Source organism: Prinia subflava, chromosome 12 (genome assembly GCF_021018805.1).
Source record: "Prinia subflava isolate CZ2003 ecotype Zambia chromosome 12, Cam_Psub_1.2, whole genome shotgun sequence".
Classification (NCBI taxonomy): Eukaryota; Metazoa; Chordata; class Aves; order Passeriformes; family Cisticolidae; genus Prinia; species Prinia subflava.
This window is the reverse complement of record NC_086258.1, coordinates 2,631,150-2,658,598: the sequence shown is the minus strand read 5'-3', so window position 1 is coordinate 2,658,598 and position 27,449 is coordinate 2,631,150. Positions and strand designations below refer to the sequence as shown.

Sequence of the window (27,449 nt, the reverse complement as noted above, 5' to 3'; positions counted from 1 at the left end):
GGTTAGCAGTGATCACTCCTCACCCTTTTTTTGCCATATCACATCACATACATGACCCCACAGCCTGGGCACAGCATCTCAGCTCCTCAGGGCGTGAGATTCCTGCTGCAGCTGTGTTGGGAATGGGAAAAAGGAGCTGTTGTTCCAGGGAGGGTGGACAGGGAGCAAAAGGCAGCATCCCCACCAAGCAGAGCACAGCGCCTGTTGAGGAGAGGAGCTCTAGGTCGATCAGGAATCACTTCCAGATATCCAGAAATCTCATTTCCAGATAGGTCCCCAGGAAACCAATCAGGAACCCAAGGCACAAACCCACACATGACACAGCACAGCCTGATCCAAGGGCTGAGCTGGAATTCATCTCCTGAGCCCTCCAGTGAGAGCCAGGAGTGAGACCCCAGATGGGGCTGCCCAGGGCAACCAGAGCCAGGCGGAACACAGGGATGGAGCTCCTTTAAGGACTGATTTTTCTTAAGAATTCCTAAAGTACCCTGACAAAAAGTTAGGATGTGCAGATGAAATGTCTTCCCTGGCTTTGGCACCCTGTGTTCCTGAAAATCATCAGTGTCAGTGGCTGCTGCCATCCCTTCTTTCACCAGATCATCTCTCTGTTATCTTCATCTCTGTTTTCCCCAACTTCACTCAAACTTTCCCACCACAGGCTCATTACAGATGCTTTTCCCAAGGAACACCTACATGATTTAATGCCTTTCTGGTGCCTAATCAAGCATTCTACTTAAAGAAGTCCTAAATTAGTCTTGCATGTTCCTTGTCAGATCATTAGCCACATTGGCTTGCATGCTGTTTTTCACTTAAATCTGGGCTTTAAGCATTTTCTCTCTCCAAGTTTTTCTAAAGCATCGTGTGCTATTTATCAAATTAAAGGTCTCAGTTGCTGTTCTGGTGCCACAACCCTCAGTGCTGGGGATTTTTGCAGTGTCCTGACCTGACACTTAGACTTGAGCTCCTGTCTGCTGCATGTTGCTGCTTATAGCAACAGCAAGCACTCAGCCTATTAAAATTTGGGTTTTTCTGTCTGTGCCTTCAGGAGAAAGAGGTGACCAGAGCCTGGTGCTTGGGGAAAGTGGATCTTTGGTGTAGCATGTTGATAGTTAAATGTACAACACTACAGACAGTCTTTGTTTTGGAGGATGTGTCCCTATGCCCCAAATCAAGGAAATTATTTGGTTCTTAGAAAGCCAAAGGAGGTTCAGTACTCTTGCAAAAAAAAAAAAGAAATCCTTTACAATTTGCTGCAGGCTGCATAGTCACCCATGTGAGAACAAGCCTTGCTTTTTCTAGCATTTCTTGTTTAAATCCCTGCCAAGTCCCCTGCCTAAAGGGTAATTTAGAATTTCCAAGGTTAATACTACTAGGAGCCTCCTGGCCTATGGGTCTGCATTTTTATACATATCCCAAATGCACATAATTTACCACTTAAATGCTCTGGTTCGTACCGGGGGAGAAAAGCTTCCAAGATCAAACACTAGGCAGTGTCTCCTAATAAACTCTGCTAAAATGCTGTGGAACAGGGCTCATCCTGCAGGGAGAGCAGCTCTGGGAGCTGCAGGAAGAGCCTGTGTGGTGCAAAGCTGCAGCCTCACAGCACTGACCACTCACAGAGGCAAATTAATTTAAACAGTAATTACTTGTGCCAAAACTCAGCAAATGTCCTGTTACCAGAAACTTGTTTGAAACCAAAAATCTCCCATTTCTTGGGAAGCAAAGGCTCATCCTGAGCCAGCAAGGCTGTGGGCAGTGCAAGAAGACAGGAGGAGGGGTGGGAAGATGAGGTGGCCCTGGGGACTCTTCCCTTCGGTGTCCCCAGTAGCCCAGAAGGAGCTGCAGATGGGGCTCACCCAGCCTGAGGTTCCTTTGCAGCTCTGAGAGCCTGTCTGTGCTAAGGGAGCAAAGAGAAAAAGGGAAAAAGGGAAAAAGGGAAAAAGGGGAAAAGGGAAAAAGGGGGAAAGGGGAAAGGGGAAAAAGGGAAAAGGGGAAAAAGAACCATTTTCCATCAAGCAACAGAGCAGGGGCCACTCAGCTGCATCTTCCCCCACAGAATTCCTGCAAGGGGATACAAGAAGGAACTTGGATGAGGAAAACTTGAAACCCTGGGAGTGTTTATTGGTGCCAGGAGAAAGGGGGCTGGAGAGTGTGAGAGGGGAAGGCAGAAGCCTTCCGCTCTGGTTAGGGGAGCCAGAAGCCAGCTGCTCCTGGCAGAGCTCAGGGAGGAGAATTTGGCTGCACCAGCCTTGGGTTGTGTGGATTGGAAGCGCTGAAGGCCTGTAGGCAGCAATAATACAGAGTAATAACTTCACAAGGCAGTGGGAAAATGCTGGGATCTGGGACAGGCACACTGCTGGGAGAGCAGGAATGAGAGGTTAACACAGCCCCTGTGGGCTGGGATGTGAGCACAGATCCCATGGGCTGCTGGAGCCCCAAAACTGCAGCCTGGGTTGCCTCCCCAGCTCATCCTGCTTGTGTCCAAGGAGGAGGAGGGTGGCAGGAGCTGTCTGTCTCTCCTGCCTGGCAGCTGGCAGCTCTCCTCCTCCTTTATCATCCTGCCCAGCTCATTGCCAAGTTTTTATGCAAAGCAGAAAAGCCTCATTAAGTGATGCTGAAAGCACTCCCCTCTTGGTGTTAGATGTGACACCCATCTAAGTGAGCAAAATGTTCTGGCTGGGTTAATGCTTTGTGCAGGTACAAAATGACTCGGGAAGGTGCAGAGTGGGAAGAAATCCGGCCTGGGGAGGAAGGAGAACTGACTGAGCTTGCAAAGTGTGTCAGTCTCAAAGTTGGGAAACAAGCCCAGACATCCTCATTGTAAGTCTGATATTCAGCTGCACATGCCAAATGCCTTCTGACTTCCCTGACAGAGCTCCAGGGAGCAAATCCAGAAGGACAGTGACATCTCCTCTGGTTTATCAGCGTTTCCTGCAGTCCATGGACAGGCAGAGCTTGGTTTCATGCTCCAAGCCCCATCCATCCAGCCTTTGGAGTTGCTCTGTGGGATTCCTTGGGGTCTGGTCCTCAGGAGTTCAAGAAGCATTTAGACAATGCCCTCAGGCACAGGGTGGGATTGTTGGGGTTGCCCTGTGCAGGGTCAGGAGCTGGACTTTGATGATCCTTGTGGGTCCCTTCCAGCTCAGGATAGCCTAAGATTTTAAATCACGCAGCTCTGTTGCAGCCAAAGGTTCTGTTGCATTTTATACTGGTGAGTTTGTCCTGCAATTCCTCATGGCTGGAAGTCATTCTGTCCATCACTTTCAGGAGCATGTGACCCAAAAAGTGCCAGCTCAGAGCAAATCCCTGTGGAAGATGACTCTGTGTTATGTTCAGAGGTAGGGAGGGAACTGGGGCACCAGCAGCCATCAGCTGGGTACACAGAGTGTCTGAAGAGACCAGGGTACCTCTGGAAGGGATCCAAAGGACCAGGGTGCCACAGGGCTTTGGCTTTGATTGTTTTTCTCTGAAAAGTGCTGTGCTGATGGTGTGGTGGGAACAGAGGGCTGGGACAGCACCTGTGTACCTCCAGGGAATCCTCCCTACCTGGGCAGGTACAGGGAGCAGCAGCACCTTGAACTGCTGGCAGCCTCCAGGGCAGAGGGGAATGGCAAATTCTGACTCTTCTGGATAATAGGAAAAGAAGTACTGAGATGAAGAATCCCAAATTAAAGCACTCTGGGCATTGCCAGTGGTGCTTTTCTGGGGCTGCTGGGAGAGCAGGGGGGTAAGAGCACTGCACAAAGAGCTCTGGGTTCTGCTGCTGAAAGCCAGAACTTGGAGCTACTGGGGGAAGATTCTCCTGAACTGGTGCCTGAGTGAATCCCAAACACCCCAGAGCACCTGCTGCCCCAAAATGGGGTCAGACAAGGATTACATCTTCCCCTTTTTGCGTAATTCTTTAATTATGGTGGTCTCCAAAGGTTACAGAGGTGGTCCCTGTGCAGCTGAGCCTTGCACAGGGAGGAAGGGTTCATTTGCTTCTCCTCTGCTCATGCCATGTTTTGTTTCCATCTGTCTGCTGGAAAGCAGAGTAGAGGACATATAACTGCAGAATTTGTCAGATAAACCGGTGGTTAAAGTATCCCTCCTCCCTGCATCCCATTCCATCTCCTCTCCTGTCACTTGTCTCATTCAGGATATTATTAACTCTCTCTCTGTAGCCATGGCTCTGCTCACAGCACAGCATTAAACCAAATAGTGCAACAGCTGCTTGAGATGCAGCAAAATTCATCTCTCTACTCTATTAGCTGGAGGCCTTGGCCCACACCAGGGAAAAGGTAAAAAGCAATTCATCCAGGAAAGCTGGAAAATTCAATCTGTTTTACCAGAGAGGGAGGTTTAGGCCACATGAGACTCCTACTCCAGCAGTCCCTGCTGGCATTCCTGCTCTCCAGCAAGGACACAGTGACAGGGAGAGGTTGTCTTGGAGTCTTCATTCAGCTGCCCAGATGAGCAGCTACTCAAAGCCTACAATGAATGCAGTTATCTTAATATGGTTTAGGCTGAATGAAGATAGTTTTATTCCAGGCTAAATGAGGTGTTTTTAATGCCAGCTACTAAATTATCTCATGTAATCTGCTCGCCGCCTCCTGCTGAAGCAATGAGTGTCTGTGCTTGGGAGAGGCAGAGTAATTTGCCTGCAAATGTCTTCAGAGCAGCACGACTGTGACCTTACACTCTGAGAGTTGTGACAGAGGTGCTGTGCAGCTGCCAGGAGCAGAAATTCCTTCCCCAGTCCGGGGAGAATCCAAGAGGAGGAAAAATAATTCAGGAGAGGGCTGAGACTTGTTGCTGGTTCTGCCTCTGTAGAGAAATCATTTCCTCACTCACCATTTAGATTTTATTTCTTTACCAGCTTCTTTGTTAACGGGAATCTCGCTGATGGTATTTAGAGGCAGACAGTGGATGATGGGGTGGGCAGCTCTAGCTCAGGTTGTACAATGACAGACTGGTTTGGGTTGGAAGGGACCTTAAAAACCATCTTGTTCCACCCCCTAGGGACACTTTCCCCTAGAGCAGCTTGCTCCAAGCCCCATCCATGCAGCTTAAATCCAGGTCAGGCTGGTAATTCTGGAGTGGCCACTGTGCCCACAGACTGAGGCCAGCTTTCTCCTGTGGTGTTTGACTCCTGCTGGTAGCAGGAGAAAGGATGTACTGCAGCAGAGCAAGCCTGAGGCTCAGCTTCCCTTCCCTTCCCTTCCCTTCCCTTCCCTTCCCTTCCCTTCCCTTCCCTTCCCTTCCCTTCCCTTCCCTTCCCTTCCCTTCCCTTCCCTTCCCTTCCCTTCCCTTCCCTTCCCTTCCCTTCCCTTCCCTTCCCTTCCCTTCCCTTCCCTTCCCTTCCCTTCCCTTCCCTTCCCTTCCCTTCCCTTCCCTTCCCTTCCCTTCCCTTCCCAGCTGGCAGCACCTGCCTCTTCTCCCAAGGCAATTCCCTGACTCATCCCATGTGTGTGTGGATGTGTGTGTGGAGCAGTGGTTCCTGCAAACCCTTCATCCCCTGTGGGCTGCCGAAATGGCCACTTATTTGGTGTCTTCAGCACCTTCCAAGTCCTCGCAGGGAGCACGTGGGATCAGGGCCTGAGCTCTGGCAGAGCTGTGGCACCCCTGTGGCAGAGCTGGAGTGTCCCCATGTGCCCAAGTGCCCGCTGTGCCGGGCTGTGCTCGGGTGGATCTGCTGGATTATCCACGTCACGGCCCTGCACGGCTTTGCTGCCTCTTAGCACCGAGTTAAGTCCCTGAGGGACAGAGCCCTTCTTCCTCCCTTTGCTTCACTCAGGGAGGTTGTTCTTCCAGTGAGGGAAACCTGGCTGGAAACAGGCTTTAGCCTCTGGAAGTGGCTCTGGAAGCAGCTTGGGCTGAGCAAAGCAGGGAACTCCAGCCCCTGGAAGGAGATTCTGAGTAGGGTTATGCAAAGCGTGTTTAACATTCACAGCAGTGCTGGCTGCAGGGTGAGCTGCTCCTCCTGCATGCCTGGGAGCTCGGGGAGGGCCACAGAGGCAGCTCCTGGGGAAGGAATAACATCATTCCCTACGGTAATCCTGCTGTGTTTACCTTCTGCATCTAAAGTGATGAGATCAGGTGCCATCTAGTGTAAACCCTTCCTCTCAATGCACATCTGACTCCATCCAGTTATTTCTGTTATTTCTTCCTTGCCCTGCTTTGATATGCAAGCTCTGAAACCCTCAGCTGCTGGAACAAAAGCAATTCAGCCCTTTCCCAGGAGATTCTGCAGCAAAAACCTCACCAAGTCCTCCTGGTGCTGTCTGCAGTGCTAAAGGGAGGGCAGGAGAAAGATCCAATGGGATGGGATGGGATGGGATGGGATGGGATGGGATGGGATGGGATGGGATGGGATGGGATGGGATGGGATGGGATGGGATGGGATGGGATGGGATGGGATGGGATGGGATGGGATGGGATGGGATGGGATGGGATGGGATGGGATGGGATGGGATGGGATGGGATGGGATGGGATGGGATGGGATGGGATGGGATGGGATGGGATGGGATGGGATGGGATGGGATGGGATGGGATGGGATGGGATGGGATGGGATGGGATGGGATGGGATGGGATGGGATGGGATGGGATGGGATGGGATGGGATGGGATGGGATGGGATGGGATGGGATGGGATGGGATGGGATGGGATGGGATGGGATGGGATGGGATGGGGTTTGTTGCAGGGAAGAGGGAATGGGCCTGATGCAGCCTGTGCTGAGCTCCGGAGATGTTCCCTCCCCTTGGACAGGGTGTGTCTGTGACCATTTCCATGTGCCCTGCCCTGAGTTTCAAGGCATGAGAGTGGATTTCACAGCCCTCCCACTCCTGCTGAGTGTTCCTGGGTATTCCCTAGTCGGGTCCCTGTGGAAGGAGCTCCAGTCCTTCCAACCCCCCATCCCCACCAGCAGGTCAGTGGGCAGCGAGGGCAGAAGGCTGAACCCCCCCTCTGAGAGCTGGTATCAGTCCAGGTGAGTGCAGGAAGTGTCTGTAAATATTTATTCTTTTCACTCCTGCCAGTTGACTGAAGAACCATTGACTCCTCGTGCTGCAAAGGTGTTTTGTGCTTATTGAACTGGAGTGTGGCTGCTCATCCAGAGATGCACGGCCCCAGACTCCTGCAAAGGTGACTGGAAAATACTCAGTTAAACTCCAGCCTGAGGTGTAAAGTCATGTGGAAAATGAGGGCAGCGTGAGCTGATGCCTTGCATGTTCCCACCGGGGGATTCCCCTTTCCTGAGGACACCGGGCAGGGCTCAGTCCGGGTGGGAGAGCTTTGCTTGGAGCAGATCTGCCAGATCTGGAGCTGCCAGGGCAAGGCAGTCCTGCCTCGGGGGAGGAGAATGAATATTTTAAAATGTAATCAGAGTCATTGGGGAAATGTGACAGGATTTAAACGATGACATAACACGCTTGTCTTGTCTTTGCTGCCGGTGCTAATGAGCATGAATTGAGAGCATTAGCGATCTATCCACGGGCATTAGCGCGTGTGAGGCTGGGGATCGCAGCCCTCATTAGTCTCATCCTCGCTGCCAGCGCAGCCACTCTGGAGTTCCTCAGGCTTTACCACAGCACTGCCCATCACCTACTCCTGGTTGTAGCTGGGGTTTGTCATCTTTGTCTTCCTAAGAGAAGCCTGAGCGCTTTTTCCTGTCTTCTGGCAAGTTTTAGAAGTGTGGTGACATCTCTGGGAGGGTTTTTTGATCTGTTTTCTCTTGGCCTTTTGTCACTTTAGGAGAATTTCAGGTATTCAGAACAGATTTTCCTTCCTTTTTGTTTGTTTGTTTTTTGTTTGTTTTTGTTTGTTTGTTAAAACTGATGTTTGTTTTCCCAAAAGCCTCATCTCTGCAAGAAAACCAGAGCAGTTGGGCAGGAAACAAACAAATAAAAATCTGCAGAGAAAGGATCCAGGATTCAAGCTTGTCCTGCCTGTTCTTCCCATCTCTCCAAGTTCCCAGTTCCTCAAGGTGGGATTTTTAGTGGAACCTGGCAGAGCCCTATCAGAAGGTCTGGGCTGGCCCCAGTGTGATGGGTGCTGGTGTCAACCTGGTTTTGAAGACTTTTCTATGCCTTCTGTATTGTTCTTCATATTGGAGTCAGAATTTTTACTTTATCACACTTTCTACTATAAACAATGGCCATGTTTTGCTAACTGTCCTTCATTGTTTACATATTTTTAGGTAGAAGGAGAAAGTTTGCTTGACCAATGTGGTTTGAGAGGTGGAATTCCATCCTCCAATCCACAGGCACCATAGGAAATGTATAAAATGGGGTTTTGTAAATAAACTCGCCCCTTTTGCTGCTTTGCTCACCAGCGTGTCCTCGAGCAGTTCTTTGTGTGTTGTCTGTGACAGCTGGGAGGGAATGCCAGCCGAGCTTCTTGGGCAGGAGATTGGGCCTCTGGCATCCTCCAGCCTCTCCTCGATGGTAGGAAATGAATTTTGGAAAATCAAATGGCCATTATGATGGATTAGATGTCTTTGCCCCACTACATTTAATCGATGGCAGCGGGTATTTATTGCATTATATACTACAAATCTATAATGATTAGTACCTCATTAACCTTTTCTTTTGATTGTCTTCCTGCAGTGTTGTAATAAGGGAGCCCAGGGCTCTGCATTCCTCTCCAGCCTGGCAGGGATGGGTTTGCAGGCTGCAGGAGATGGAAGTGATGCTTTGGATGAAGAGTGTGACCCTGCAGCCCCATTACCCTCGGAGTGAGTGGAGGAAACTCAGTGTAAATCATCCCCACCAGGAGAGATGCTCATGGGGAGGTTCCAGGCTCACGAAAGTCTCAGTCCTGTATTCCTGTGGCAATGGTTGAACGGGGAACAAAACTCCCAGCAATGCAAAGCTGGGGTGGAGGGTGGAGGATGAATTTCCCGGTGCTCTGGCAACACTCCAGGGCTGCCACAGCAGGAGGGAGCTGCTCCCTGGGGAAGTTTTGGTGTTGCGCTTTCCCCTGGGACACAGACAGTCTCTAGATAGATACACAAGGAAAGGAATGGTCTCAGTGAGGAGCTGTAAGGAGCACCCCCTTTCTGCCATGGAGTTTGTCCCCCCAAATCTGTGCCACCAGGCCTTGCAGCTGAGTTCTGCTGGCAGGGCTGAGTTGTGCTCCTGATGCAAACCTGCAGCGATAGTTTGTACCACTGCAGTCACTTCCACCACTGCAGAAATGCTTGGGAAGCCGGCCCATAAATCCTGCCAGACTGACAGGCTTTCACAACCAGCAGACTGATAAATGTATTTGAATTGGATAAATGTTTTCAAATGAGATAAATACCTTCCAATTAGATTAGCTCTGTGTGAGTTTGTCAATTCACAGTGTGAGTGAAGCCCCTGATTTTCCCACCTGCTGGGAGGCTGAACATGTGCAAATGAGCTCTGCAGTGCTCAGGTCTGACGTGAAATTGTTGGATATATTAACAAAGCTCTTCAGAAAGGGACTGGACTTCTCCCAAATTCATTTGGTGCTCCCCAGCCAGCCCCCGACATAAGAATGATGTGGAGCTGCTGAAGTGAGTCCAGAGAGGACAGTGAAGGTGCTCTGAGGGCTGGAGCCCCTCTGCTCTGGAGATGGAGAGAGCTGGGGGTGGTCACCTGGAGAGGAGAAGGCTCCAGGGAGAGCTCAGAGCCCCTGCCAGGGCCTAAAGGGGCTCCAGGAGAGCTGGAGAGGGACTGGGGACAAGGGATGGAGGGACAGGACACAGGGAATGGCTTCCACTGCCAGAGGGCAGGGATGGATGGGAGATTGGGCAGGAATTGTTCCCTGGCAGGGTGGGCAGGCCCTGGCACAGGGTGCCCAGAGCAGCTGTGGCTGCCCCTGGATCCCTGGCAGTGCCCAAGGCCAGGTTGGACAGGGTTTGGAACAGCCTGGGATGGTGGGAGGTGTCCCTGCCATGGCAGGGGGTCGAACCAAGAAGATCTTTAAGGCCAAACCATTCCATGGTTCTGTCAGTAAAGCATCCCAGCCTGTGTGTGAGGTGCTTCACTCCAAGAATAGCCAAGACCTCCAGCAGGGTGAAGTCCCTGCCTGAAGGGTGGAGACTGGGCTGGGGCAGTGATGGACCCACCAGGAAGAGAATTCAGGGGCATCCCCTGTGCACAAGGCCAACCCCAAATCATGCAGAAAGGCACCACTGAGGACAAAGACTCTGTGCTCTCCTTCCATCCTGCCTCTTCCCAGCCATTCTCTGCCTTCCAGCTCCTCTGCTGGGAATATTTGGCTTGCTTGACAATGTCTGCAGAGTGAACAAACCCAGCCCTGTGCAGTAAGTTATTCACAGCCCGAGGCTGCCTCCTTCTGCAGGTGTTCCCTATGCTACAGCTCCCCATAAAATGGCCTTAGAATCATGGAATCACAGAATGATTTGGCTTGGAAGGGACCTTAAAGGGAAGGGACCTCATCCAGCTCCAACCCCCTGCCATGGGCAGGGACACCTCCCACTAACCAGGGTCACTAAACTTCACCTGTCCCATCCAAGGACAGTCAGTCCTCAGAACAGGCTCTGTGTCCTTAAACACCAAGTGGAACAGCCAGGGTGCCCAAATCAGAGAGCAGGCACTGCCCTGATCCTGTGCCAGTGGCAGCTCTGCCTGGCAGTGACACCCAGGCCCACTTCGTGACTTAGCCATGATTTGTGCTGGGCATTAAAAGAAAAAAAAAAAAAAAAAAAAAAGCTGATGACGCAAGTGGCTTTTTCTTTCAGGCATTTCAAGCAGGACTGGAGAGTGCATAAGTGCAAGAAATTGCTGGAGAGGGGAGGAGGATTGCAGCTCTTAAATCATCTGGCTCTGCGATGCAGGGTTACACTCAGTGGTGTTGGCACCGTGGAGAGATCACTGCAGGCAAATCAGGGGGAACTTCTGCTCCTTGGAAAGGCTTTTTCTTCAGAAAATGGAGCAATTGGAGGTTTGTTTGAATGGGAATTGCTTTGATTTAGGGTTTTAGTAAGTGTCACAGCATTTCAATGGCTTGAAATCAAAATATGGCTGGGAATACAGGTGAAACTATTGCTGTCTGATTTGATTTGATTGAGGTTTTAATCCACACTATATAAATGACTGATAAACTCTAACCCTGTGGTGTCGACGCCATGGAAACATTAGGGTTTGGTGCTAAACTCTCATCTTTGATGTTCTCATGCAAAATGGAAACCACTAAATTCCCACTCAAACGAAGGTGTTTGGGGCTGGCTTTGCTTAGGTACAGTCTGAGTGTGGCACTGAGCTATAGGAGATTTGTGGATGTGCAGATACAGAAAGGTTTAAGGAGTGTCAGAGTTTCCTGCCCCCTCTGCCTGCTTGGACCCTGCTCTTCAGGACCTGCCCCAGCCAGGATGTGTCAAACTGGACTTGGTCTGAGGAAGCACAGCACCCTTCACTCATTGGAAACATTCCTGGTGCGAGTGGTTTATGCTCATAATGCAGAGCTTAAAAAATCTCCCTTGAAATGATGATTTCTCACTGCTCCTACGGCTTTCCTTCAAATCCAACTTCTGCCTGTTATATCTGGAGCTGAAGAGACGGAGCGTGAGCCTGCTCCCTGCACCGTGGGGAACTTGTGCCTGAACTGTGCTGGATTCAGCTTTGCTGCAGGAGGAACGATGCTGGAAGCCAAGGCACCCAGGAATTCTGCTGGAAAAGCCTCTGGATGCTTCTCCCTCTGCGCTGGCTCCTTCTGTGAGCACTCAGCTGCAGCACTCAGCTGATTCCTGCACATGTCCAAGCTGTGCAAACCAGCCTGGCCAGGGACAGAGGATTGGGAGCCAATCTGCTAAACAGGGATTTAGCCAAGAGGCAGCCCCGAGGGCCAGCCCTCTCCTAATACTCTCTTAAGCAGCACAGGCAGCTGCTGCTTCCTCCCTGGCCCTCCTCACAGTTCACCTCAGTCATCCAACCGCAGCAAGGAATTTCCAAGCAGAATTAGGTTTTGCTGGCTTCTTGCTACAGTGCCTTTTAATTAGGAGCACAGCTGCTCTGGAAACACGGAGCTCACTTTTCTAAAGAGTGCCTCTGGAAAGTGATTACAGCGGATTAAAGTGGAAAGGTTAGGCAATTTATTCAGGTGGCACTTAGCAAACGCATCGGATTATTTTGTGCTGCAAGGATGATTTAAAAACTCACAAGAATAACACCTTTTGGGCTCCTGCTGGCCTTGAGGGTCTCTGCTGGGCAAGGCAGGTGGTGGAGCTGAAAGCTGTTGGGGAATGAGCAGTGCCCAGCTCCTCTGGAGCTCTCCAGTGTGAGTGGGTGCTGAGGTCCCATTGCCAGCGCTGTTGGGTCCCCCCAAGTTAGCAAAGGTTCAGTTCAGGCAGGAGCTGTCCCAGGAATTATTGTGGACTCTCAGTGTTCATAAATCTTGCCTCCAGAGGATGTTTGTAGGTGATGCTGTTTGTACCTGGCATTGATCCTCTGCCCAGAGCATTTGCTGCCAACTCCCCCCGGCAGAGCTCCCTTTCGAGCTCATCACAGAATCACTGAGGTTGGAAAAGGCCTCCAAGATCATCAAGTCCAACCTGTGAGCAATCCCCACCTTGTCACCAGCCCAGAGCACTGAGTGCCACCTCCAGCCCTTCCATGGACACCTCCAGGGATGGGGCTTCACCACCAATGGTTTGGGTTAGGTCCATAAAGATCACCCTGTCCTACCACCCTGCCACGAGCAGGGACACCTTCCACTGTCCCAGGTTGCTCTGTCCAAGCTGACCTTAAACACTTGCAAGGATGGGGCAGCCACAGCTTCTCTGGGCAACCTGTGCCAGGGCCTCCCCACCTTCAGAGGGAACAATTTCTTTCTCAGGAATCCTGAAGGACCACTTTGATGTAGTGAGACTCTGCCCTCAGAGCCCTGCAGCCCTGCAGAGGTATTGCACACTGATGGGGGGCATCTATTCAGCAGCATTGTCTGGGCTGAGGAGGTTTGGAGAGGTTTTGCTCAGGTGTGGGAACACTCCTGAGCCCAAGAGCTGCATGAACCCCTCCTTCCCCTCTGGCCCAAGACCATGTGCTGCTCCCTCTCAACTGCCTGGCTTTAGTGTTTTCAGCAGTGGAAAGGACAAACCCAGAAATCCATCGGATTCACTTTAAAGCTGAGGCTCCATGAGAAGACCTCAATCCTTTTCTTCTCCAAAGGAAAAGCAGTGGGAGCCCCTGTTTGAAGTGTATGATAAAGATCCAACTTGCCAAAGTGTGAACAATCTAAATGTGAAGCTTCTCTGGGGAGAAACTAAAACAGGGATCACTTCCAAAGGGAGGCCCAGAGCTGTCCTGTGACAGCAGTAAGTGGATGGGGCATCCCAAGGATGAGCAGTGTCTTCTGGCAGGGCTGTAGTGACAGCAAGAAAACAGAATTGTTCCCAAAAGCAGCTGCTCTGTGAGTTCCTGCCAGGTGGCACTGGACTGGGGTTGTTCTGGGACAGGGAAACTGGTTTTGTGATATTCTGGAGCAGTGACAAAAGATCAGGGACCGAGTGCCACCCCTGGGCAGCTCTGACCATCATAGAGCCCTGGTGCTCTGCCCTGGGCACTGCCGTGCTCTGCTGAGGGGGGAAGCGATGGGTGCTGCTCCAGGCTGGAGCTGGCGCAGAGCAGGGGCAGCTCTCACTGCATCTGTCATCTTCACACGTTTGGAGTCTTCGTGTGGGATTAAAAAAGGCTGGAGGAGCTCAGACACGGCGCTGGTGGGAACAGCAGTGCTTTAAATAGAGGAGTCTGAGCAGGACTGAGCACTACCCTCGTGTCTGAGTGCAATTCAGAGACTTGCAGTGCCTTGTTTGCCCTTCTCTCACTTTGTTTGGCTGATGTAGGCGTATTTTTGTTTTTACTCACTTCTCTGTCCTATATTGCCCCTTTCCTTTCCAGTAATGTTGACTGCTCCATCTGCTTATTTATCAGCCACAGTTTGAACGCGAATTTCAATTAGCAATCTGCTTTGTTTAGTTTTGTTTTAAACAAGGCATTGAGAGCTGCAACAAAGCTTTAATACATAAAGCTACTTGTAATGCAGCTGTTTAAGCTCTTCCATCATATCCATGAACAAAATGAATTCTACTGCTATCAAGATGCATCTGATGAATTAGGTTTAATCCTCCCCTACTGGAGCAGATGGAACGTACTTCAGCAAAGACAGAGAGATTTCAAATGACTGAGATGGAAAATGGTCTTTGCTCAGGTGCTTCAGAGACATAAAAGAAGCTCAAACCTCACGTAGTAAGAAATAATTCATCCAGCAAGCAGAAAAGCAGTCCCTGGATTTCTGCACTGATTCCTGATCCCAGTGCTTCTCCTTTGGGTCTGAGGTCACGGGTTATGGGTGTGGGGGCAGAGAAGAGGTGGCTGGAGCATCCCAGGTGGGAATGTGCTTCCCTGAGTCCCACCTGTCCAGGTTTGCAATACCGTGTGCCTGAGGCCCTGCCGGCTTCTTGATCATCGCATCTGGACCGCCAGGATCCCTCACGGGAAGGGCTTCCCTGCGTTGGTTGTGTTTGTAAACGAGGAGTTAATCGCTGTGAGTTTGGGGTAGACTCCAAACCCGACATCACAGAGTGGGTTGGGTTGGAAGGGACCTTAAAGATCATTCCATTGTACCCCCTGCCATGGCAGGGACACCTCCCACTGTCCCAGGCTGCTCCAAGCCCTGTCCAGCCTGGCCTTGGGCACTTCCAGGGATCCAGGGGCAGCCACAGCTTCTCCGGGCAGCCTGTGCCAGGGCCTGCCCACCCTCACTCCATTTTTAGGAACAATTTCTTTCTAAGATCCAATCTAAATTTCTCCTTTTTAAAAACTGCTCCCTCAATCATCGATTCCTTCAACACCCTGTCAGCAACAAACGTGTCTGAATTTCCTTTAGGTGTGATTACAACAACGCCTGTGCTGAGCCGAACCGGCGCATCCCCAGCACCGTAACTGAGCAGTGACCGTGCCCTGCGAGGGAACAGCAACCCCACACCTGGCACGCCGGGCAATGGAAAAACAGCCCCGCGGGTCAGGTAACGGCGCCGTGTGCCAGGGCAGCCTGTTCTCAGGTGGAAACCGATCCCTGCCGAGCGTCCTCTGCCGCGTGTCCTCCATCCCCAGCGCGCTGCCGTGCCGGGATGGAGGCGAGCTGGGGAAGCTCTGGGATGGGCGCGATCCATCCCGGGAGGGTCGGGAAGGGTGCCGGCACTTTCCGTCCAGCGCAGCTCCCACCCGCGCGGGCTGCGCGGGACTGCGGGCAGGGCTGGGCGCGCTGATGAGCGCTGATGAGCGGGCGCGCTAATTGCGGGTCCCGCGGGGGCGGGCGCTGGGGCGGGGCGGGGGGGTCCGGTCCCGCCGCCGGGGCCGCTCTGTATAACCCGTCTCCCGGCAACGGCGGCCGCGTCACTTCCTGGGGAGCCGGCGGCGAGCGCACGGCCAGGTGGAGCAGCGGGGCCGGCCGGCAGCGGTGCTGCCCGGGGGCTGCGCTCCCGCCCGCCCCGGCTGCGCTCCCGCCCGGCGCGGTCCGGCCGCTCCGTCCCGCGGTGCGCCCGTGGTGCCGCGGCGATGAGCGCGGAGCTGGACGGCGTGTCCGTGCACTCCTCCTCCTCCTCGTCGGGCTCGCTGGGCTCGGCGGCGGGGCCGGCGCCGCGGCCGCTCTCGGCGAACGTGCGGCGGCTGCACCAGGCGCTCACGGCGCTGCTGAGCGAGGCGGAGCGGGAGCGCTTCATCCTCTGCCTCAATGCCTACCACGGCCGCCGCAACGTCTGCGACCTGGTGCGCTCCCTGCGCGCTCTCCTCGACGGGCCCCGCCGCCGGCAGCTGCTGCCGCTGCTGCGCCTCGTCCTGCCGCGCTCCGACCAGCTCCTCTTCGACCAGTACACGGCCGAGGGGCCCTACCTGCCGCCGCCCGGCCGCCCCCCGCCGCCCCCCGCCCCGCCGCCGGTGGTCCCGGGCGAGCTGCGGCAGGTGACGCTGCGCCGGAGCAAAGCCCACGAGGGTCTGGGCTTCAGCATCCGCGGCGGCGCCGAGCACGGCGTGGGCATCTACGTGTCGCTGGTGGAACCGGGATCTCTGGCCGAGCGGGAGGGGCTGCGCGTCGGCGATCAGATCCTGGGGGTCAACGGCAAGTCCCTGGACAGGGTGACCCACGCCGAGGCGGTCAAGGTAAGGCGGCTCCGCACCGGGCTCCGGTTCGTGTTTCCTCCATGCGAGCCTTGTCCCGAGCTCCGCTGCGCGCCCCGTCCCGCTCTGCCTCTCCGGTGCCTGTCCGTGTCCCCCCGCTCCTCCCTTCCCTCTCCCTGGGTCTTGTCCCCGTCCAGCCGCGTCCCTCCGCGGCTCCGCGGGCCGGTGGGACCGGAGCCGCCGGTGCCGCTCTCCGGGACCCGCCGCCCCCGGCGAGCGGAGCCGCTCCGCGTTTGCACCGCGCGGGTCCCGCCGTGCGCGCAGCCCGGCCGGAAAGTTTGCGGCGGCAGCAGCGGTGCCCGGACCGAGCTGCCGGGGCGGCTCTGGGCACGGCGGGCTCGTCCTGCGCTGCTGTCGCGCCTCTGAAGCGCGGCGGTGCTGCTGGTGGCTCGCCTGCAGCCTGGGGAGCTCGTGAAGCTGGAGATGTGCGTGAGCCGGGTTTCAAGGGATGCGCTCCAGCCGCTCTAGTGGGTTTCTCCTCTCAAAGATGGGGAAACTGAGGCACGAAGAAGGAGAACAGACCCCTCCAAGGGCTGCATCGTGCCCGAGGCAGGAGCAGATCCCCGATTCCCCTTTGAATGTTCCAGGGGGAGAAGCAGAACGGTTACACAACTGAAGGACTCCCAGCACGGCTCCACATGCCCCGGAGACCTGTTGTAGCCCATAACAGCACGGGGGCTGTCGATAAAAGCTTTAATGGGGGAGGAGAACTCCATAAACTGTGGGGTTTTCACTTGAAACGCGGGGTTCTGAGGCGAATCCAGGTCTGAGTGTCCCAGACCATTCCCAGAGCTGATCTTGTGACTGGTGGGCTCTGCTCGGAGCGTTCCCGAGGCACAAACCTATCGAGCTGGAGAATCGACTTTTACAGCAGCAATTTGTAGGCAGCGTATGGAGAGCTGGGATCTGGCGTGACAAGGCTGTTTTCCAGCTGTTTGTACTTTAATTTTTCCATAATAAGCTAAAGTGCTTCTGTTGGGAGCCTGTTCCATGTGGAGCGTTCCTTTGACAGCACATTAATCTTGCACAGCTTTGAACACTTATTCCCTGCCGACCCGTGCCTTCCCTGCTCCAGCTTTAAATCAGTGCTCTGGGCAAGGGCACGACTTCCAGGCTGGAAATGAGTCCCTGGTAATCCTGAGAGCAGAGGAAAGGTCTGTAGGAATTCTTTTTCTCTTGTTCCTAATGATAGGACAACAGCAGGGGAAGCTTTCAGTTGTTAGTCTGCAATTTCGTGCCTCGGAGATTGCAGTCCCCACATATTTTGGTTGTGGCATTGGAATGGAGAGGAACCAGGTGACAGGAATGCTCTGCTCCATGACTTCATCTCCAATTCATCCCACTCTGCTGGGTAATTCACATCACTTTCTGTTTGTTCTCTAATGTAATGTAATTGATGCCTTTTAGACGTTATTAATTTTGAGTGAAACTAAGTGCTTCCTGCACAGAATAATTCCTGGAGGATGTGGCTTGCCAAGAACTATATTTTGTTAATATGATCCTGATAGGAAAAAGCAGCTTAGAAATTGTCTCCTTGTGAGCTGAACTTCTTTCAACAACAAATTCATCACTTGTCCTGTGCTGGCACCTTCTTGAGCTCCTGGGTTCTTTTCACATCTGGGAAGGGATTTTATGACCCATCGTGGTGGTGGAAACATTTTGCTTGGGAAGAGTGGCAGAGTGATTTACAGTACAGCTCTAATAAATCCTTGGGAGAGGCTAAAATAACCAAGTGTTAATTTGCCCTGAGATGCTGCATTTGGGAGGGGGGAGATGAAGAGATTAGTTCAGCAATGCTCAAGGGCGGCATTTGAAGGTTTAAGGTACAAATGCCTCAGCCCAATATTTTGGGTGTCGTTCAGAGTGTCAGAGCTGCAGGGACAAGAGGTGGTGATGGTGGTTTTGTGCTTCCCCTTGAAACCTGGGGTCTGGGGCTCGGGCTGGGAGCAGTGACAGCTCTGCAAAGGCTGTGGGCTGGTGTCCCGAGGCAGAGCAAAGCCCGGCCGTGTCCCGAGGCAGAGCAAAGCCCGGCCGTGTCCCGAGGCAGAGCAAAGCCCGGCCGTGTCCCGAGGCAGAGCAAAGCCCGGCCGTGTCCCGAGGCAGAGCAAAGCCCGGCCGTGTCCCGAGGCAGAGCAAAGCCCGGCCGTGTCCCGAGGCAGAGCAAACCCGGCCATTCCTGCTCTCCTCCCTGCTCTCTTGCTCTGCCCTGCACTGGGTCAGTGGGGAGGGAAACACCAGCTCAGTTGGTCAGAGCTGGGTGCTCATAAGCCCAGGATTGGGGATTTGATCCCTTTATTGGCTGTTCACTTAAGAGATGGACTCGATGATCCTTGTGATGCCTTCCGACTCGGAATATTGTGATGAACCAGAGCTGGGTTTGTTGCTGACATTCGCTCACACGCTGTATTCAGGATCAAACAGAGAGAGAGAAAGCTGAGGAGAGGCTTTGTAAACACGAGCCCCTGGCTGTGTATGTGATCTCTCAGACACTCACTGCCTGCTGCTCCAGAGGAGGGGCTGTGCCGAGCTCCCCGGGCCAGAATTGTGATCCAGGCTCAGCTCCGGTCCCTGCGTGTGCAGCGATGCTCCCGCTGCGCCTCGCTCGCGCTGTCCTGCAGCAAGGAGCTGTCTGGCCAGGCAGCCCTGCTCTCCATCACAGGCACGGCGGGCGCTGCTGACAGAAGATGTCACAGCTCGTTCTGGGGACAGGGCTCGGGAGGGCTCCCGGGCACTCGGCGCTCCCCGGGCTGAGCGTGACAAACTTCCCAAGGCACAGCTCCGCTCGGGGTGCTCGAGGTGCCCGGCTCTGGCAGGGGGGCAGCTGCTCAGGCAGAGCAGGGAGTGAATGCGTGTCTGGCTCTGTTTGTGCAGCCCTGGATGAGCACTCCCACGGCAGCCTGCCTTCCTCTCACGAGCCGTGGTAGCTCCGTTGCCTTTCTGTGCGTGTCCAGCCGTGCAGGAGCAGCCCGGCTGCTCTTGTCCCTTCCCTCAGGGAGGAGAGAGGTGCTGGCTGTGGGCAGCAGCAATTTCTGTTTACTCCTGGAATTTCCAGGCATCACTCAGTGATGCACCCAAAGGGAACCGTGGCAGCAGATGAGAACTGCCAGGACACCGGGCTAAGTGACCTGTGTGATGTCCCAGCTCAAGACTCACTGCTGGCCTGGCACCAGGGCAGTGATGTTTGCAGATGTTTCAGTGTAAATTAGATAAAATGTGGCATTCTGACTTCAACTACAAGATTTCCTTAGCACTCCAAATCAATTCCCTTAAGGACCAGCTCCTTAACCTTTACATGAGCACAGGAGTTTTATGCCTTGTCTGCTCCACGCTCGGCTGTTTCATCCAAATCCAAATTAAATGACTCCATTACAATTACGGCTCCATCATTGCAGCATTCAAGAGTGCACTTTAGCTAAAGATCAAGCGGCATTTGAATTATGGGGTAAGTGGAGAAGTTTGTGTTGTCTGTCATATTTTTAGAGCTCGCTTGGCTTTTATCAGCCTTGCTATTTAGAGCATTATATTATGACTATATACTATATACATATATTTATTATTTATGGTGTATATGCTGCTGTATTTTAGCATATACTGCTCTATTTTATCAGTTGTGCTGAAAGTTTGTATTGAGAAGCTGTCATATTTTATCCATTGGACTTAAAATCAAAGTGTTTGTGGCTTTAGACCATCAAAATGTTACCCAGGGAGGTGTTTCCCCAATGCTCCATTGGCATTAAATTCACACTGCTTTCTCCTCCACCCCTTATTTCTCTTGCTTTGCTGTAGTTTTTTTATGTCCTTTGAATAAAAGGACATTTAAGGAGGGAGGGGACAAGAGAAAGCAAAATGTGGAATAATTCCTGATTTGGGATTTGGCTTAATGAGCTACACCAGCCTCAAAGAGCTGCACTGGTTCCACCATTGGCCCTGCTGACAGCTGGGCAAATCTGGATCAGCCTGGCCAAAATCACCAGAACTCCACTAATGTGGATGTGCTGGGCTTGGGGAGCTTGATTCTTTGGTGTTGATGTAAACCAAAGTCAGTGGGCTGGAATTGAGTTTATTCTGAAGGAACTGGGGTGGTTCAAGTGCCCTGTGTTGGGTTTTTCATCTGTGGAGAGGCTGGAGGGGGCTGGGGAAAGCTGGGATGAGGCAGAGCTGTGGCTGCCAAGGCAGAGGGGGCAGCATGGGGCACTGCCAGCCTGTGCTGTGTGTCCTGTGCCAGCCCTGCCTGGGAGGGGACGGGGATCAGAGCCAGGGGGATCTCATCCCCTCCCTGCCCTGTGGGGGAAGGGGATTGCACTGGGGGGATCACATCACGCCCCAGCCTGGCACAGAGGGGGATCCACCCACCACCATCTCTCTGTTCCAGCAGAGCTTTTCACTCCCTCCAGCCTTTCCATCTCCTGCTCTGATGGAAGTGTCAGGTGGGCACATAAAACTAATCAAAAGGAGATTAAAATTCCTTTTATGTCCTATTACTGTGGGTTTTCATGCTGGCAAACAAGGTGATCTCTTCAGAGACTGTAATATTTCATAAGAAAGGACCCCAGGTGTGGGATTGCTGAAAGACCTCTGAGAAATGACAGCAGAGATGTGCAGCCCTGAGCCTCAAAAACATATTTCGAGCCATTTTTGCTTGAAAATTTGCTTTATTTCCAGCCAGCTTACAATAAAGCAAATTCCATGTCATTGTTTCTTGTGATGCCAAATTAATTGATTACCGTGACCCGACCCTGCTTATTTAATCACCATGGCTCAGAGCAATAAGTGCAGCTCGGTTTGGTTGGGTTTTGACCCTCCCCAGGGCTGGAGCTGTGGATGATCAGCCAGAGCCGGGCTGGGGTGACTGAAGGCAATCCACGGATCCCTGACTCTGTGAGGATGCCAGCCCTGCTCCTTTCACTGCTGCGTGCTGATCGCCGGCTCTGTGTCTTTAGAAGGCGCTAAAGAAAGAAGCTGCAAACCTCCTCCCTTCCCAAGGGAGCTCGGGGAGCTGGAGCGTGGAAAAGGAGGATGTGACTGGCACCCATCCCAATAGTCAGAGTGATAATCGCTTCCTTCATCTCTGGATCTGCTCAGAAACTAAAAACCCCCAAACTGCACTCAAAAAAAGCACTCACAGCTTAAAAGGCAGGTGCTGTGTGCTGCCAGGGGCTCCTGCTGTGCCCTCCTGTCCTGCAAAGTTTCCATTTCAGCTCCTCCGGTCAGCTGGACTTGCAGGGAGAGGGTGGAAAGTGTAAAGGCACCGGGATCTCCCTCTGAGAAAAAGGAGGAGGGGAAAGGGTCACTCCTGAGCTTGGCGGCATCTGCATTTAAAATGACTTTTAAAGCTCCTTGGGGAGGAGGAGCTGATGGCAGTGACAGGGGATGGATGTGGAAGGGCCGCTCCTGCCTCCAGAGCAGATGTGGAGCAGGTTTGAGCACGGAGCTGCCCGCGGTGCTGCTCTCCTGTCGCTGTGAGCTCCTCCGAGCCCCAGGTGAATTCCTGGTGCCACCTGGGCTGGAGTGAAGCTGCACACCCAGCCCGGGCCGTGGGTTTGGCTGCTCCACCTGGGTAGGAGTCGCTTGTGTTGGCTGCTCTGCCTCTGGTTTCCCTCAGTGGGTAAGTTCCTTAGTCATCTGTTTCCCTTCATTTCACCAGCAAATCACAATCAGCCCTAATGAAATCAAATGACTTTGTACTGATGCAAAGGATTGGAATGAGGGCCTTAATCTCTCCTCTCCTCATCGTGCAAGGATGATAGGAGTTGGCACTAGGACTGGCTTGTTCATCAGGGTTAGCATTGTCAGGGCATCCTGGAGTTCTTGCAGCATCAGTGTGATTTAGTGGGCTCCTTGTAAATAAACAGTTTTGCCTCGGCAGAGAATTTGATAAGATAACCTGGAGGATAAAAGCTTATTTCCTTCTGGTGACCATTGCAAGAAAACAAAAGCGTCAGAAGTGGTGAATTAAAATATCCTTTACCCAGTTTGCCTGTCCTCGGGGAAGAGGATGGATTTTCTTGACACTTTCCTCCGTGCCACGGAGAATTATTCAGCTTTAAGTGCCCTCAGTTAAAGTGACAAAGCTATCTGCTGATGTGATTTACCTCGGGTTCTTTTGACTGGGTGCTCTCTGAGTTCTCCCAGGTGGTGAGCACAGATGGAGCCCTGGAGGAGCTCTGGTCCTGCCTCTTGCTGGGTCAGGAATCGCCTGGGAGCCCCTCAGGGCAGGGGAGGCTGGAGGGGCTCTGCCCTGTGCAGGCTCTGCCTGGATGCCCTCGGTGCTTCATCCAGCGCCTTCCTCATTGATTCTTCCAAAGTTTTTCCCCCAAGGAATTAACCCTGTGAGACAACATGACCTTGGTGGTGCTTCACTCCTTTCAGCATTGCTTGGTGTGGAGCAGAAGACCTGAGGAAGCAGGAGGCAGTGCTTTAATCTGCATTTCCCTTATGCCTCCCCCCCTGCCCTGAAAGCACCCAAACAGCTTTGGGTTTGCTTTGTTTCCACAATTCTGTGGAGTTTTCTGCGTTTTTTAGGATTGTCACGGGCTTGTCTGAGGGCTGCGCTGGGCAGAGAGCAGCTCGGAGGGGCGGGAGGTGGCAGGATGGGGATGGGGAGGTGTCAGCCCTGGGAGGGAGAAGCTGCTGGAGCTACCATTTCACTTGACCTTTCCCGGTGAGAGGGACATGGGCTTCCCGATGCCTTGGGGCTAAATGTGTGCAATCACCATAATTATACATCGATTTGCATTGATTTGCATAAGCGCCGCTACTTGAAAGCCCAACTGCTGTCCTTTTCCTAGGGAGGGGGAGAGGCTGGACTGTGCCTCCTGCATCCCCCGTGTCACCCCCTCCCCGTGTCACCCCTCCCCGTGTCCCCCTCCCCGTGTCCCCCTCCCGTGTCCCCCGCGCTGCTGTCCCTCCACCCGTGCTGCTCTCCCCTCCTGCCTCTGGGTCGCCTTTCCCTCGTTCCCTCTCTCTGTTCCCGCTCAGGTTGAGTTGTTTGCCCACGGCAGAGCGTTCCAGGCTCCCTGCGCTTTGTCAGGCAACACTGGGATAGCACAGAGTTAAAATCATGGAATGCCAGGCTGGTTTGGGTTGGAAGGGACCTCAAAGCTCATCCAGTTCCACGGCAGGGAGACCTCCCACTGTCCCAGGCTGCTCCAAGCCCTGTCCAACCTGGCCTTGGGCACTGCCAGGGATCCAGGGGCAGCCACAGCTGCTCTGGGCAGCACTTACTCCAAAATCCTCATTTACAGCTGCACTCTGCAGTCTGAGGCTGGGACAGTCTCTCTTTGCTTCACCTGGCAAACTTGGCCTTAACCAGGTGTGCAGTGGGACGCTGAACATCATCAGTATTTCATCCCCCCGCCTGCAGCTGATCCCTGGAGCAGACGTTTTGGGGGTGCCTGTGTCTGTGTCCCCCCGGGCAGAGGAGCCTTCCAGCTGCTGTGGCTCCATCCCTGTCCTGTAAAGGCTCCAGCCCCGCAGCCCCTGCCCTCCCCACAGCCGCAGGAGCTGCTCCGTTCCCCCTGCCAGCGGGGTGGTTTTGCTCAGTCCGTCTGATCCCACAGCCTTAAACCCACCGGAGTCCAGCCGGAACACCCCGGGATGGAGCAGGGAAGAGTGGCTGGACAAACTTGTGCCGATCCCTCCCTGCACGGTGCCGGAGCGTGCTGTAAAAGCTGCCTCTGCCTCCCTCCTGTGGTACCTCAGCGCTTCTTTCCCTTTGCAGCTTTATTTCTAAGCCTGTGCCTTACTTTTTTGGGGACGTGCTGCCAAATTCCTGGTGCTTTGCTGATTGATAACCTCCACACTGACCTTTGGAGCTCGCCAGCAGAGCGGTGCCCATTATTCCATACCCATTATTCCGTGCCCATTATCCCACACCCTTTATTCCGTGCTCATTATTCCGTGCCCATTATCCCGTGCTCGTTATCCCAGAGCCAGCCCAGCTCCAGCGAGGCTGTTCCTGCCGGGAGGAGAAGCAGCTTGAGGCTGTGTTGAGGGGGAGGATGGCTCATGGTCCGTGCTGCCGGTGTCCAGCTGGGATCTTCCCTCTCCTCCACGGGAGCCCCTTGCTCCTTGATTTGGGGGTGAAGTGAGTGGGCAGTGCCCCTGCCAGGGGCAGGCTGGGGCAGGCTGCCAGGAGGGTTAATTGCTGGGGATTAATTGCCCTGGATTTCTGCCGTCTGTGCTCCTGCTGGGGAGATTTTTGGAGGTGTTTTTACACAGCCTCTCAGGGCTCTTGGGAAGTGGGGAATATGAGGGGGGGAAAGCCTCCAATGATGTGAGACTGGCAGGGTTTCAGAAGGGTGGCAGCTGCCACTCTGCATCCTAGGAAAGAACATGATGTACTGGGAGCTGTTAGGGTTTTATGGGGTTTTTAAAAGGTAATTGTGGCACATGAGATGTGTGTTTCCTTTTCTGATCAGTTTAAACGTTCTCCTTCCCTCTGAGAGGGCTTGACAGATAATTAAATAGAGTGTTGTTAGGGGATCAGTGGCCTCCTGGAATCAATCTGCCCCTGTCTCTGGCACTTGCTGCTTCTGCTGACATTTCTGGGCAGTTGCTGACTGTTTCTCTGCTAAAGGTTTTGGCACTAATTCCTAGATTCACATAAATGATTTCTTTAAGCTGGGCTGCTGGCAGGTGAGCTTGCACACTGTGATGCCAGCCTAAACCTCCCACCCCATGGTCCTCAAACACATCAGAGATGGGGCAAAGCCAAATCTTATCTGAGGCTGGAGCAAAACCCAGCAGCACTGAACAGCAGGCAGCAAATCCCTGGAATGGCTTGAGAAAGGAGATGGAGATGCAGCCTGCACTGTCTGATTCTGCACAGGGCATGAAGGAGGTGGAATTTGTTCTTTAGGGCTGGCTGGGTGAGGTCCAGTGTGCCCATCAGAACACCTGATTTCCCAAAAAAACTCGCAGGATGAGTTCTGCTGTGGCTTTGGGGGTATCTCTGCACTCAGTGCACACAGGACATTTTGTGTGTCTGGGAGCAAAAAGGTTTGTGTTGTAGAATTCCCACCCAGAGCCTGGCCTTTGTGATGTCCCCCAGTGCTGGGCACTGCTGGGGCCACCTCAAATCCTGTGTCCAGTTCTGGGTCTGTCAGTTTGGGAAGGACCTTGAAAGGCTGGAGCAATTCCAGGGAAGGGAACGGAGCTGGGGAAGGGGCTGGAGCCCCAGGAGAGGCTGAGGGAGCTGGAAAGGGGCTCAGCCTGGAGAAAAGGAGGCTCAGGGGGGACCTTGTGGCTCTGCACAGCTCCTGACAGGAGGGGACAGCCGGGGGGGTCGGGCTCTGGGAACGGGGAACAGGGACAGGAGGAGAGGGAACGGCCTCAGGGTGGACACCAGCAGGAATTTCTCCATGGAAAGGGAGATTAAACATTGGCAGGAGTTGCCCAGGGGGGTTTGGAGTGCCATCCCTGGAGGTGTCCAAAGAAGGGCTGGAGGTGTCACTCAGTGCTCTGGGCTGGGGATGAGGTGGGAACCACCTCTGGGAGGTCTTTTCCAACCTCAATGATTCTGGAATTCTGTGATAAGAATAATGCTGAAAAGCTTCTCCTTTTGTCCCAGGGAGCTGGGATGGTGTGTATTGTCTGTGTGGGCAGGTTCTGACCCTCTCACTTGCTGTGGTGCCTTTATAAGCAGGACTGGCAGCAAAATGGACATTGAAGGGCTGGTGCCAGCCTGGTGGCACTGTGACACCTCACTGGGAATGGGGACAGTGCAGTGCTCAAAGCCTGAGCAGCAGCTGGGAACAGACCAGCAGGATAAAGGCTTCCAAGGGAGCAGGCCACAGTTGTGAAACCTTCTTTGGGCTCCTGTCCCAGGGCTCAGGCACTGCACAGGGAGGAAATTCTTCCTCATGTCCAGGTGGAACTTCCTGGGCATCAGTTCCTGCCCATTCCTCTTGTCCCATTGCTGGGCCCCACAGAGCAGAGCCTGGGCCCTGCCCTGAGCCCTCCCTGCACACAGGGACACACAGGGCTGAGGTCTGGCCTTGGTAAAACCTGGGGAGGAAAAAAAATAGAGGGGAAATGCAGCATTTCTCTCTGTGCAGGGAGATGGATGGAAACTCTGCTCTCCTGGAGCTCAGCTCAGCAGCTGCTGGTGGATTCTGTCCTGGTTTGGATGCAGGTGGAAGCTTCTTCCACTTGGCTCACCTGGTGCCTCGTCACTCTGCAGCTCCTGGTGCCAAGCTCTTTGTCACAGTCTGGTTCAGAGTGTGGCTGCACAAAGGTTCTGTAGATGTGTGCCAGATCCTGTCCCTGTGCTGTGCTTCAGTGTGGATCACATACTGTGCTGTTATCCCAGGGAAAGGGAGGGAAAACTGCTCCCCTCTCATCTCCTCTCACCTCCCTGGCAGCTGCAGATGAAAGACCTGGTGCCTGATGAACAGAAAGCTCTTGGGAGCTCAGATGTTTGAGCAGAACTGACTTTAGTGGTCACCAGGTTGGGGAAGAGGTTTGCACCCTCACAGGGAAGTTTCTTCCCAATATCCAATCTGATTCTACCATCCCTCAGCGTGAAGCCATTCCTCCTTGTCCTATTCCTACATAGTCCCTCTAAAAGTCCCTTAAAAATCTTTTGTGGGTGTCCCTGTCCTCCCCCACCTGGGATCACCCAAAGGTGCAGGTCAGCAGGTGACCTGGTCCTAAAGGTGCTTCTGAGTGAGGGAGGGTCCTGATGGGCTCCTCTTCCAGCCCTGTCCTGGGCATGAGCAGGGAGGGTTTTTAGGAAGGAAACTGTGCTGGGCAGGAAACTGCTTCTCACTGAGCACAGGAGAGACCTCTCAGGAAATGTGTAAAGGACTCCCCAGAGTGTCACCAGCCTGCTGCAGCGCTGTCACCAGCAGTGTCCTGCTGGGCACTCCCAGCTCCTGCTCCTTCCGTGTCCCCTCTTGGATGGAGGGAGCCCTGGCCTCCTGCTGCCCCCAGCCGTGCAGCTGCTCCCCTCCCCTCACATCTGCTGTCACCTTCATGCATAAAACATCTCCCTGAGCCCAGATCCCCGCTCCTGGTGGCCCTGTCAAGGGAGCTGCAGGGAGACATAAAAATCCCCGTGTAAATCTCTGGCCTCTCATCCCTGCCAGCTTCACTGTGCCTCCAGAGAGCAGCTCTGGTGCCGTGCCTGCCCTGCCAGGGGGTGACGTTTGGCTGAGGCTAAATGGCTCTGCCAGGCTTCATCAGCCCCCTCTGCCCTGTCCCTGGACACTCCACGTGGAGCCCCTGCCTGTGCCTGTCCCTCCTCCTGTGCCCAGTCCCTGCTCCTGTGCCTCAGGTCCCTCCTGTGTGGTACAAACCCCAGAGG

General features: G+C 53.6%; 1 protein-coding gene across 4 annotated transcripts in view; it reads left to right on the top strand.

Moving 5' to 3' along the window:
• Nucleotides 1-15,363: 15,363 nt before the first annotated feature.
• WHRN (whirlin) overlaps nucleotides 15,364-27,449 on the top strand; it is a 51,387-nt gene continuing 39,301 nt past the window's right edge. For all 4 annotated transcript variants that reach the window (XM_063409384.1, XM_063409383.1, XM_063409382.1 and 1 more), the window contains exon 1: nucleotides 15,364-16,123. In XM_063409384.1, coding sequence (XP_063265454.1) covers nucleotides 15,524-16,123 — 600 coding nt within the window. In that variant the 5' untranslated portion in view covers nucleotides 15,364-15,523. The remainder of the gene's footprint in view (nucleotides 16,124-27,449) is intronic.